The sequence below is a fragment of the Branchiostoma floridae genome, chromosome 3 (genome assembly GCF_000003815.2).
Source record: "Branchiostoma floridae strain S238N-H82 chromosome 3, Bfl_VNyyK, whole genome shotgun sequence".
Lineage (NCBI taxonomy): Eukaryota > Metazoa > Chordata > Leptocardii > Amphioxiformes > Branchiostomatidae > Branchiostoma > Branchiostoma floridae.
Genome location: NC_049981.1, coordinates 2,364,983 through 2,378,882, shown reverse-complemented (window position 1 = coordinate 2,378,882; position 13,900 = coordinate 2,364,983). Strand labels below are relative to the sequence as shown.

At 44.9% G+C, this 13,900-nt stretch overlaps 1 protein-coding gene across 4 annotated transcripts; it reads left to right on the top strand.

Annotated features, from left to right (window-relative positions):
- Positions 1 to 1,175: 1,175 nt before the first annotated feature.
- LOC118410865 lies at positions 1,176 to 12,849 on the top strand. 4 transcript variants are annotated; one of them, XM_035812731.1, is made up of 3 exons: positions 1,176 to 1,309; positions 4,779 to 9,880; positions 9,929 to 12,849. In XM_035812731.1, the coding sequence occupies exons 2-3, from the start codon at positions 5,173 to 5,175 to the stop codon at positions 10,978 to 10,980; spliced, it is 5,760 nt and encodes a 1,919-aa protein (XP_035668624.1). In that variant the 5' UTR covers positions 1,176 to 1,309; positions 4,779 to 5,172; the 3' UTR covers positions 10,981 to 12,849. The 4 variants fall into 4 exon arrangements, with proteins under 4 accessions (XP_035668624.1, XP_035668621.1, XP_035668622.1 ...); XM_035812728.1 differs by having other exon boundaries at positions 4,779 to 12,849; XM_035812729.1 differs by having other exon boundaries at positions 1,201 to 1,357; positions 4,779 to 12,849.
- The last annotated feature ends 1,051 nt before the right edge of the window (positions 12,850 to 13,900 follow it).

Genomic DNA, 13,900 nt, shown 5'->3' with positions numbered 1-13,900 from the left:
TGAGGAAAAGAAATGGAAATAAAGTTGGGTCAATGTTTCACGTGATCTGGTGTTGATGATATTAGATTGTTGTGGTATTGATTGACTAAGCATCTGTTTTACAAAGCACTAGATGCAAAGACCTACTGATATCAATGCAAGAAGTGAACTAGTATTATGCAAATCATATAGATCTTATTTTAAAGTATGAACAAATTTGAATTATATAACAGATGCTCCGTCCAAAGTTTAAAACAAAATCAGCCCCTACAGTCAGCCAAACCTCAGTCACAACTGATGGAGCCGAAGAGCTATCTACCTGTGACCATAATACTTAGCATGTCCAGAATATATCTGAAGTGGAAGGCCTGCAGCCAACATACCAAATGTCATGAAGATCCATCGATGACACCTTGAGTAATGTTGTTCTCAATCACAGATAGACACACAGACACGCATGAGAACATAACCTTGGCAAAAAAAATACATATCCAGCTAACAGAAACTATCAGACCTGAGTCTACTACTGACCATCATGGTGTTTACGTCGATAGAGGCCTAGCAAAGACAGTTTACAGAGTACATATGTATGAAGTAACTCTTCAAGGCGTTTGTTGGGACAACAGATATAGAGAGTCTGATCAATTATCATCTTAACTTAACCAAGGATTTAAAGTAATATATGGCATCTCCCTAGCTGACTATTAAGGTACAATCTGTTCCTTGTAGCCTTTTACCCTGCGTACCATCCGATAGGATAGTGAGTGTAAGGAGCCCTGGTAGAAATCGGATGGTACCCAGGCTACTTTTACATGCAGCTATGTAGAAGTTGAAGCAAAATATGCTCTCACAGCCATGGCTTGTCATGCTCCATATTTGGATATATGTTGATAGCCTAAATCAGGCGCCACAGGTCGCCAGGAAGTAATATATATATATCATTTCTCTCCAAGCAGAGTTACGGCTCTGACCATGAGACAGACAAAGGTACAAAATATAGATAATAAATATAGCCAGTTAACGTAAAAGAAAAGCCGGAGCCTACCCTCTGCTTGGAGAATAAGATATTATGCCTAGGTGTATTCCTCGGCTAGCTAACGCGTCTGGTGCCATAGCATTTTCATAGTCAACGTGGACAATTTCCGCTTTAATATAATTTGGGCTCGCTGCCTGAGAGCGTCGCCAAAAAATACAAGAGACCCAAGCGGCGGCCATCTTGATGACCTTTGACATGCATATTTCCGGCGACCCAAGCGCAAGGAAGGGAAGAAGAAAGACGGAGTTGAAAGGATTTCTTTCGCAAATCCGGAGATTTGAGCCGTATGCACAGGTACTTGTACACCTGTAGGAGGTTTGACAGTCCATAAAGAAACACCTGGTAACCTACATTAACATTTTATCGCAGAGTTTACCCAAAAGTAGTTCGAGAGACTGAAACGTTCTTGCTGCAAGCTGCTGATCCGATGGTCGAAATTTTCGTGTTTGTTCCAAAATTATGGTAAACAGGGCAAACAAAGGAAACCACGGTCTTACATGGGCTCTGCTGTATGAAATGTTGAAACAACCTCATCATAAGCGCACTGGTTTCAAATTATATAGTTCACTTCTGATTTGCGCGACACTGTGGGTGGGTGGATGTTTGGTGGGCAGTTAGAACTTAGAATAGATAACTTTTAAAGGTCGCCTCGAGGATTTTGTAAATGTTTGTACAAATTTCAGTTTAATATATATAGTGTTGTGACCGAACTGCAAGACAAGAAGTATGCCCTTCAGAGGGCACAGACTGCTGCTGCATGCACACCGTAGCGTTACTAAGTTGTGTGCTTGCCCCCCTCCCACCTTAGGGCCCCCCTTTTTTTTACCTACATGAAAAATGGAGGTATTGTTTTCGATGTATCTGTATGTTTGAGTTTCTGGATATTTGTGGTTCACAACATTAATCTAGAACCACTTTGTATTTCATTAATTTTGTAATGGGCAGCAGCCACTATGTACCTGATAATACCAACTTAATTTGAACAGTTGAACTTTTTGGGCCCTGAAATCCTCTCAGAATGGACAGAAAAAGTAACACCACCTTTTGTTTTGAAGGTTACATTCACTGGGTTCAGAGGAGGTTACGCTTTAGTATAAGTTAAAACGAAAGTGGTAGGCGTCACATAAAAACGTTTAAGGTTACCAGTTTACGTGCAGGACCAATTAACGGTCAGTTTGCGACATGACTGCACCTTGTAGCATTAGTATTTACAGGGTTTGCCCCAAAAGTTTTTAGTATAGTGGAGGGGCTGCCAAAAAAAAAAACAACAACACACTGCACTTTCATTAATATGGGTTCATTTTGCAATGACAGAGGATGTCAAATACTACAAGTATAATATGTTAAAGTGATTCCTTTGTTGTGAAGTGGCAAAAGGACTATTGTTTTGATCATTGCCCATGTACAAGTTTTTACAGGCAATGCCACAAGGAAAAGTGAAGCCACTTGGCACAAAATTTAATTTTAGCAAAACTTACAAAGTAAATAGGTAAGAAACACATTGAATTTCAAAAGTTGTATAGTGGAGCTGGGCTAGGAGTATAGTGGAGGGCCTCCGTTATTCCATCCTCTGGGGAGGACTCTGTATTTACCATGTCGGCAGTCGGTTTACGTAAAGGAACGTATATCTGTGACAGATTTCTAAGTACTGCATTTGTTGCATGCATATAACAGCTGCATGCATGCTCATGACAATAATGACATTGAAAAGACAGCAGCTAGGGCACTGGCAGAGTGGGAGTGTGTACTACGTGCAACTATAGGACCCTTCTACAAAGCCTGCTAGTGCAGAGTCCCATCTCTTGTACATACCTAGGTACCATGTGGCGCAATCGGCAGCACGTTTGACTCAGGCCCAGAAGGTCCTGAGTTCGAACTCTGCGTGTCACTGATCTTGTGCCCTTGGGAAAGGCACTTAACACGACTTTCCTCACTTCACTCAAGTGAAAAATGAGTATATAGGCTACAAAAGTCTTCAGCAAGTTAAAGTTGGTACTGTAGCCTCAAAACGAAAGAAGAAGAAAAGAAGATGAAGGCATCCTGCCTACCAACAAAGTAATGCTCTGCAGTTGCTCTCCCACCCAAAACAACTACTAGTATATTCGGTGGGTGTAGTCTTAAACAAAGGTGGGATAGCATTTTTCATCAACCATTTCTGTCCCACTGGGGCTGTTTTTGATGGAGATGTTCTAAATAGAATGTTAGGAGGTTCTATTTGTTTAATATGGCGTTCAAGACAAAGGTCATGGTCAGTTTTTGGCCTCCTGGTGTCTGACTTTGTACTGCAGCAGGACGTCTTTTTTGTATCTTTTGTCCTGGACATGCAATGCTTTGGAGGCAGATAGCTTTTGATGTAAGGGCAAAATAATGTCAGCTCGGGCCCCATTACTAAGGGCCTTAGCAGCTTGTTTTTTTCAGTAAGCTTCCTTGGAACAAGGAGTTTATATGGGATACAAACTCCTTGCTTGGAAAAAGTGATTTGTTTATCTGATTCAATATAAGTTCACAATTTATATCGTCCTATCCAGAATGTCTCTCACTGATATCAGGGCTGAAGAATCAGGAATAAAGGATGCAGCCTCTGCTCTTGTACCAAGGAAGCAAGGAGGTTAGAACCTCAATGGTTGTACGTATGCCTGGAATACAGGCCTGTACATATGTACGTGTAGCAGCAGCATGTATGTGAGTGTGACACTTGACTGCATGCAGATGTTTTGTAAGTGCTTAATATGCTATATAGTTTATACTTGGCAATGAGCAAATGCCAATGACATGCAGTTGTTCAAGCAACTGGATAATACACATGTATTGGGGAACAGTCAAATGTTTCAGACAGCATTTGCTGTCAGTGACTGCCCGCTGTTAGTCACATGGTGGACACATAATGGTCATGTGCCTTGCATGTGATGATGCAGATGGTAGCTGTTTTTTGCCATGTTAGTTATACACTCCTTAGTAGTGGCTCAGATACCTCAGTAATGTTGTATTGTGACTATCAACACACACATGTCATTGTCACTGACATGCTGGGTATGTCATGTGTATGTGTCAGTGACATTCCGGGCACGTGTCAGTCACATGCTGGGCTCATTTTATATGCTGGGCACATGTCAGTCACATGATGGGGACATGTCATTGACATGCTGGGTATATGCTGGGTTCAAGCCCATAACACTGAGGAAGCTACACGGCAAAACATGTTTGTTGTGTGTCGGTTCGAATAAAGTTCCTAAATGGGGAGCATGCGGCTCTAGCGTCTTTTCTGAAGTTATGGCGTAAGTGTGAACTTGAGGCTTGAGTTTGTCCTTACCCACATACTATGCTGGGCACATGTCAGTCACATGCTGGGGATATGTCATTGACATGCTGGCCATGGGTACATGTCAGTCACATGCTGGGCTGATGTCAGTTATATGCCGGGCACATGTCGGTGACATGCTGGACACATGTCAGTTATATCCTGGGAACATGTCAGTTATAAGCTGGATACATGTCAGTTATATCCTGGGAATATGTCAGTTATATGCTGGGAACATGTCCATTACATGCTGGGGACATGTCAGTGACATGCTGGACACATGTAAGTTATATGCCGGGCACATGTCAGTAATAAGCTGGACACATATCAGTTATATGCTGGGAACATGCCAGTTATAGGCTGGACACACATGGTAGTCTGTACTAGTCACATGCTTGACACATGGTAGCTGCTCCTGCCATGTTATGTATGCACCCCTCACTCTGTTCTGCCTTTTCTTTGCAGGTCCTCCAGAGAAGGAATTTTCAGCAAGAAAACGCTGTTCAACTGCTGAGGACTTCTTCACAGTTCACTGACAAAAGTTGTCAGAGAGAAGCCAATCAACATCCAGTAAAGCAACAGTGAACTTGAGCCTCCTGCACGCGGGCTGTGTGCAGGGATTGGCGGGCATCCTACGATGATTGACAGATGCCATCACTAAGTTGTGAGTCACATGACTCGGACTTTTAGTCATAAAATTACACATGTATGGCTACCTGCAGGTAGATGTGACAGGGAGGGTACAAACTGGACAATTCTGCAAGGGGCTTCTCGAGTGTTGTCTCTGCCTTGAGTGAAAGTTTGAAGACACTTGTTCCTTTGTCACAGGGCAGGAAGGGTGGGGCTGTGAAGCGTCGCCATGGGTGATGTGGAAAAAGAACAGACACAGGAAAGTGAGGAGGACAGCAAGTTGGATCAGGAGACATTAGAGTCTACCAGATCTGACCAGGACATGTCAGGGGAGCAGAACAGGCCGGGGCAAGACAGCCCAGGACTGAACATGCCAGAAGGCCCTTTACTCCAAGATCCATTTTGCCAGAAGTTGCTTACTTTGATGGAGAAAAACTACACAGCAAATAGAAAGACAAGAGTTGGGAACTTTATCGACAAGTTTAAAGATGAAATGAGAGGAAGTGTAGATCTTCCTTGGGTGGGTGCGCAGAACTACAGGTTAGTCCGCGAGTTGGCAGAGCGTCTTCAGCTTCCTGCTGGTGCTGTGTGGAAAATCCGTCTCTTACGGCGAGTGATTACAAGCTGCCTCTCAATAAATAATACCTTCCAGAGAGAGAGAGCTCGCATTTTGTGTGAGCAAGTCCTGCAGGGGGAAATCAGGCAGCAAAACATCCCAGACACGCTAGATGTCATTTTTGTCACAGTCCCAAAAAATCCCACCCGGCAAACTGAAAACGTATTCTCACCAAAACCAGGTGGAGTTTCAGATCAAACCGGTCAAGAAACCACCCAACACTATGCCGGTACGCAGAAAGAACCCAAGGAAGGTTCTTTGATCTTAAAACCGTTTGCTCAGAGGTTGCTCGCACAGGTGAAGAAAGACTACCCGATTAGGTCTAAATACAAGGTGGAATGCCGGATAAACAAATTTGAGTGGGAGCTTAGTGGAAATGATCGCGTAAACTTGCACCCAGGCGATAAGATACTCGAACAGGTGTCAAACCAACATCGGCTACCTCCAGGGTCAGTGTGGAAACTCCAGCTCCTAAAGAGAGTCATTGCCGACTGTTTCCAGAAGAAGACTAAAACGGCATATCAGAAATGTCAACAGTTCTGTCAAGAGGTGTTGAGGGTGGAGTTTGGGCTGAAGTTCCTCACACTAACCCCAGTCATTTTAGAGAATGCAACAACTGTCGTAAAGCTCCCAACAGATGTCGCAGGGGAAAGCGGGAACCCAACCTTACCAGAACCAGACAGAGTTTCAGATCAAACCAGCCAGGAGTCGACACAACCAGCCCTTCCTGGTCTGTCTTCACAAGGAACCGCCCAAAAAGAAACCTCAGAAGGCAGTTTATGCTCAGAACCATTTTGTAAGAAGTTGCTTTCACTGGTGAAGAGAAACTACCCTATAAGGATGAGGTTCAATGTTGCACAACGCATCAACAAGTTTAAAGAGGAGCTGAATGGAAACGATCGCGTAAACTTGATCCCTGCCGACAAGATCATTGATCAGCTGTCAGTTAAACAGCAACTGCCTTCGGGCTCTGTGTGGAAACTCCAGCTGTTAAAGAGGGTCGTCGTTGACTGTTTACCGCAGATGAATCAGACCGCGTGGCTGAAATCTTGGCAGTTCTGTCGAGACCTTTTAAGGGAGGAGTTTGGTCCCAAGTTCTTCACGCTAACCGGAGTCATAGCAGGGGATGCAGGTAATGTCATAGAGACCCCGGAAAATGCTGCACAGCAAAGTGGAAACTCAGCCGTACAAGAACCAGGCAGAGTTTCAGATCAAACCGGTCAGGTGTCACAACCAGCCCTGCCTGGTGCATCCTCACAAGGAGCCACCCAACAACCTGCTGGGTCTCAAAGAGAAGCGGGGGGAGGCTCTTTGATCTCAGAACCATTTGCTCAAAGGGTGATTTCACTGGCAAAGCGAAACTACCCAATGAAAATGAAGTTCCAGGTCGAGCAGCGGATCAATGAGTTTGAAGAGGAGCTGAACGGGAAGGATTGCTCAAACTGGCACCCGACCGACAAGATGATTGAGCAGCTGTCAGACAAACAGAACCTGCCTTCAGGTTCCGTCCAGAAACTCCAACTGTTAAAGAGGGTTGTCGTTGACTGTTTGCCAAAGAAAACTGAGTTTGCCCGTCAGAAAACTGGGCAACTCTGTCAAAATCTGTTAAGGGAGGAGTTTGGGTCCAAGTTCTTAGCAATAAGCGAAGTCATTGTAGGGGACCTGGGAGCATTTAACAGTCAGCAGTTTTGTGCTAAGAGGTTAGAACGGTGCAGGAAGTGGCGTGAAAAGGAGCAGGGAGGGCAGCATCAACAGATTGGACAGAGATGGGGACAAAAAGGGCAACAGCAATGGCCATGGCAGGCAGGACAGCAGCAATGGCCACGGCAAGCAGGACAGCAGCGATGGCCTGAGTCAGCATGGCAACAGCAATGGCCCCGGCAAGCAGGACAGCAGCAATGGCCTCGGCAAGCAGGACAGCAGCAATGGCCGCGGCAGGCAGGACAGCAGCAATGGCCTCAGCCAGCATGGCAACAGCAATGGCCTCGGCAAGTAGGACAACAGCAATGGCCTCGGCAAGTAGGGCAGCAGCAATGGCCTCGACAAGCAGGACAGCAGCAATGGCCTCAGCAACCAGGGCAACAGCAGTGGCCTCAGCCACCAGGGCAACAGTCACAGTTACAGCCACAGACTGGGCAGACATTGGGAGGTGCTCCGCAGTTGGATGTTGCTGCTGAGAAAATGCTGCTGCAGAAAGAGTGGGAGCGTCTAGCTCAGGAGAGGAAAGCATTGGATGATGAGCGGGCCCTGCGAGAAGCCCCCCACTTGGAGGCTGATCGCCACGGAGACCACATTGAGCAGCAGATGTCAGCTAATCATGACGTAGATTATAGAAGTTTGCCGATGACATCAGAGAGCAGGAGGGACAGGAGTCCCGAATCTTTCCATGGCGATAGGAGCCCACCCCAGTATGACCGTAAGAGTCGCTATGGAGACCATCGCAATGATGACAGGAGCCCTCCCCAGTACGACCACAGGAGTCGCCATGGAGATCCTCGCCGTGATGACAGTCCCCTGACGCACCCTGATGACACAGCACCACGTGATTGGTCACGTGAAGGAGATGTGAGAGACACGTACTACAGACGGCAGCCACGATACAATGAGGACCGGCGGGGAAGAAGCCGTTCCAGGGAAAGGGGGGAAGAAGATGAGTTCCACTATGATCCATACAGAAGAGACGCCTCAGCCGATGGACATAGAGAGCCATACAGACCTGAGGAAGCTGCAGGGAGTTATGGAGATGATCCTGCACGTGGGTCACTGGCCCACGATAAGTCTCCACCAGATAGACGCGATGCTCCGTACATGGGGAGCGACAGAAGGGAGGAGCCGACGCTCCAGAACTTGAGCAATTTGCCACCAGACCAAAGTCCTCACTCTGCCCTGGATGAATATGATCGGCGAGTTGCCCCTGTACCCCATGAAGAGTATGCAAGACCAATTGCTGGTCAAGGTTTCCATGGTGACCGCATCCATGGTGATAATCCTCCCCATAGTATCAGCCGAACCCCCAGCCCTTTCCTGTTGCAGCAGAAGGACCAGTACAGATCGGACAGGGGCAAAGAGTGCTTGTCAGACATCCTCGGTGATGCCATAGACAGTGGAATGACACAGGGGGGGATCACAAGCAGGGGGGCTGTTCAGGGGGGTGCCATAGTCAGGGAGGCTGCACAGGGAGACACAACAGGCAGTGGGGCTGCACAAGGGAGTCAGCCTGAGATGGCATGGGCAGATGAGTGGACTATCTTGAGCTCATGTGATGAAACTAGTAGCAGGGACAAAGAGAGGAGAGATTCTTACAGTGAAAGGACAGATTTACCTGGGAGCAAGAAAAGACTTCAACAGGAGCCCAGAAGAGAAAGTCTAAGCTCCTCTGCAAAAGACAAGTTTGGAAGAGAACCAGAGAAAGGGGATCGAAGTGACAGAGATGAGAGCAGACGTAAGAGCCAAAAACAGGATAGAGATCAAAGCCTGAAGAGTAGCAGGGAGGATAGAGATCGAAAATCCAACAGCCAAAGTCAGAGAAGGGATCACAGATCTGACAGTCGGAGTCAAGGCAAAGATAAGAGATCCAGTAGACAGATCCAGGATAGAGGTCATAGATCTAGCAGTCAAAGTAGGAAAGAGGATCACAAATCCAAGAGTCAGAGTAGAGAGGATAGATCCAGCAGTCGAAGAGGGGATCGCAGACCCAGTAATGAAAACAAGGGTAGAGATCACAGATCCAAAAGTCAAGGTAGAGATAAGAGATCCAGTAGTAGAAGGGATCACAGATCCAGAAGTAAAAGTCAAAGTAAAGATCATAGGTCCAGCACTCAGAGTCAAAGAAGAGATCACAGATCCAGCAGTCATGGTCTGTCACGGGATCGTTCTCAAAACAGGTCTCAATCCAGTCATCACAACATCCCAGATAAACCATTACAGACTGGCAGAAACAGCCAAAACAGTGCAAAGCGACAGAGAAGTGACAGTCCAAGTCCCAGAGGCAGCAAAAAGGGCCCAGGAGAGATGGGAGGCCCAAAATATTTCCCCAAACAACAGCAGACTGCAAGCACCCAGTTGTGGCCTCTACAGGCTCCAAGTGCTGTGGGACAGCAAATGGGCCAAAACTCAACCAGTTGGGCCACAAAGTCTCAAGATATGGGCCAAGCCCAGAACTGGGAGGACTGGAACATGGTGAAGACCTATCTGCAGCAGCAGGGTATGTCCGCCACTGAGGAGGGGATTCGCGGGATACTGCAGAATGAGCAGGTCATGCATAACATCAGGAACACCATGGCCCATCGACACCTAGCTGCGTCACAGGGCGCACAACAAGGCACACAAGAGGGCACACTGACGGGTGCACAGCAGGGCGCACAGCAAGGCACACGACAGGGCACACAGCAGGGGACACAGCACGGTGTACAGCAGGGCACAACAGCAAGCCCAGCTGTAAGTCAGGCAGGCATTCTGTATTCCGAAGGTAAACCAGCCTACCTGTTAGTTCAAACTGGTCAGCAGTCACAACCAGTCAGTACCCTGGCGCTGCCTGGTCCAGCCTCACAAAGAGCCACCCAAAACTTTGCAGGTGCCCTGAGAGAGACCAGGGAAGGCACTGTAATTTTATTACCATTTTGTAAGAAGTTGGTTGGTTTTGTGGAGAGAACCTATGGGGAAGTGATGAAGGAGGAGGTTGTTGACAGGATTAACACGTTTGAAGAAGAGCTGAAGGGAAAGTCTGAGTCTGTCTGGAGAGATGGACAGAACAATGACAAGATGGTCGAGCAGCTGGCACAGCACCTGCAACTGCCTCCTGGGTCTGTCTGGAAACTCCAACTCTTACGGAGAGTTACGGTAGACTGTCTGCCCAAGAAAACCGTGGTCGCAAGAGAGAGAGTCCGGCAGATGTGCCAGCACGTTCTGTCCGACGATGGTGTCCAAGTTACAGAGGAGATTTTCAAAGTCATAATCGACGTGACATCAGGAAATGAAAAGGAATCATTGGGAATGAAAACTAGAAATCCGAAACCATTTGTGGATGGAGAAATGCTCCGGACTGTGCCAAGTACCTCCGCAGGAGGGCAGACTTCTACACTGAATACCCAGACAGTAGAGAAGGTTTCAGTTGGGAATGCTGATAAACATCAGATGGTCGTGGCGTACCTGTCGAGCATGGGGGTGCAGGCAACGCCCAAGACTGTAGAAGGGGTTCTACAGAACCAACAGGCTCTCGACAGCATCGAGAGGATCTTCTGGACCCCCCTTCAGGACCGCCAACTGGTGGAGCGGTACCTGCAGCAGATCAGCGTCCCCATCACTTCGGAGGTAGTCAACAAGATCATCGAGAACCAAGAACTGATGGGGAAGATTAAGAACACACTCGGGGCTCCAGAGGCTAATGTCGGGATTCCAGGGACTAGCCAAGGGGGTCAGTAACAGCCTTTGGGCTCACAGGGCCAACTGAGGGGCTCACTAGACTAGCTGAGGGGTTCAAAATCATCCTGCAGGATAGTCAAGGTAGCAGTAGACCCATGGTTCCCATACTCTTACATGTTCTAACAGTTCCACAAAGCTGCAGCTTTATATCTTCTAACAGATCCAACCTCCAGCTCTATGATAAGTAAAAAAAACTGATCCCTTCTAACATTACCTAAAATGCTTGAACCAACTTTATTGGCATGTGTTGATGTTTGACTTGACTTTGATGTGTGCTTGAGTTGGACAATGTCTGAAGATAGTCTGTGTCGGAGGTACCGATGTCTACACTATGATTATATTCCGTATGACACTTGACTGAAAACTCCTATGGAAGACAGTGGTATACTCTGCAAGATGCTGTTGTCAAAGTTCAAATAACCCATTTGTTTGGCACACTATAGTAGACTTTTGGCTACCAATAATCTCTATTTGTTCTGGTGCTAGGCTACAGATGGAAGGTTAACTGCAGTGTAAGACCAAGACAATTCAATGTTTCAATTATGTAAAATCCTGCAAGAGGTTAAAAGAAAGTTAATAGAAAAACTTGAATCAGACTCCCTGAAACTAGAGACTCTGCTTTGATTTTTGAGTTCAGTATTATAGTTTTCTGAGTCCAATGACCTGTAGTATGGGTAACGTTCGGCCTGCTTAGGTAGTCGTTCTGCACCAAATTTGAATCGTTATTGTCAGTTAGAATTAGGGAGAACGTTTGATAATGCTTGGTAGGGATACTAAGTTCATTTTGTCAGATTTTTAGCCTCATTTATTAATGGAATAAGCCACCATGTTTTGTATACATCAGTTACAGTGCTACCTTGTAGTCTCACAAGGATAACAAGATGTGAAGGAGAAATGTGAGCTTTATTGGTGACAGTAGATTCTTGTTTCTTTTATTTCTCTGTTCAAAGATTTCTTGCTGTTTAAGTTTGTTTCCTAGTTTAGGTTTGTAAGACCGAAGTATTTTTGATGCAGAGGTGCATAATGTAATTGTGTAATGTATTAGGTAACTTTATGTTTCAAGATATTTTCATAGTCAGCCGGAATGATTAATGTATAAAATGACTCCATTGCAAATACTGCATTGCATCATCAATTTATCAAGTATCAAGCTCAGTAGTGTCAGTCAAGGGTAATTCAAAGCAAATTGTTGAAAATCATGTGTTATAGCCCTCTTCCACAGCCTACATGCACAGACCAGCTCCTCAGCTCTAGGGTCAACATTTGCCAAAAGAAAATTTACCGCAGCCCCCAATTTTGACTGACTCTAATTAGAAATGACTGAGGCCAGGGCCTTTGGTAAAATTATTGGCCCTGGAGCCAAGGAGCTGGCCAGTGTAGGCGCTGGAAAAAGCCTGGCAACAAGGCTAGATGTGTTATGGTTGCTGTAGAAAGTTGCCAAAGTCATGTGACCTGTAACTCGAGTATGATGTTCTATAGCTTTTGCAAAATCATCTGTGGATGAACTGCTACACTTTGTTTAAGTGATCTGTGATTTTTTAGGATATGGTAAAAAGTGCTTTAGAGAATATTGTAAGAAAATCCTTGAATTCTGTATGTACAGCAAAACACTGGAAAGTCAATTCAGCTAATTCCTGTAAGCGCTTGTAAACTGTAAAATCATTCTGCATGGTTTCAGTTGTAGATCAGGAGCACTTATTGAGCAAAACTGTTATGATTTGGCTTTGTAAGGTCAGAAGATCCAGTTAGTGTAGATAATGCTTATCGGTAGCCATTTGGAAAGCCTGTTTCCAGGAAGTGAATGAACTCATTCCAAGATCCTGAAATTTTCATTTCATGTTGTAAAATAAATATTTCACCCAGTATCGATCTGGTTTGTCTTCCTGTCTGTTTTCATGTATGGATAAATTAATTATTAAACCATAGATCAAGCAGTTTACACTGAAGGTATATGACTTCCAACATTTTGGCTTTGACTTTTTTCAACATTAATATATAAACACCTATAACCTGACTTAACACTTCTTTTACATTGTCACTCTTTGATGCCTAAGAACTGTGGCCTCCTAAAATTTCAAACAGAAAATTTCAATTCGAATACAATTTTTCAACCAGCATTCCATGTGTTTGAGCTATAATAATGTATTTCCTGAAAAAAAAAAGAACGAGTCAAATCTCTGCTATACCCTTTATTGAGAAACTATATATTTTCATTCCTCTTTCGACATGAAACATCAAAAAGCATTGTATTACAGATTTTCCACAAGATGAAACTTGAAAGAGCAATTTTCAGCACTTAGTAGTCATAGGAAAAAAAATGTTATCTCTTGTTGTTCAAGCTCTGCAAATCGCATGTCCAAAGTTAATACTTTATTAATTACAACTATATTAAATATTAACCAAAGGTAATCAGACTTCTTACATTCCCAATCTGCAGTGTGCCACACCTACAGTAACATTTACTCCTTTCCTGTCCTACAACTAGACCTGCATACCTGTACATCTGACCAGAACTTAATTTGAAAAAAAAAAAAACACGTTAAGGTTCAGTCTCTCCAAAAAAGTAAACGTCAGGAACCAGTTTAGGACTTGCAAAAACTATCTTCTGCTTAAAGATCCTTAAATTGTCTGTTTTGTTGTCAACCATCAAAAACCTTCCATACATTGACCTGAATTTAGGTACACAGCACTACTTGCATCCCTGCTAATAGTGATAGAGCTATCAATTACTGTTAATTCACACAGTATCTGTCGGCAATGTTCACACATTTCCAGGTCCTTGCATGAATAGCAAGTCACATTATTTGGCCATGGTTCGCTGTAAAGAGCCATTGCTTTAAATTTGACTTCCTTACAACTTTTGACAACTTCATGTTATGTTACTAAGTCCACCTTCCCTTTTCAACTTTCTCAAATACCA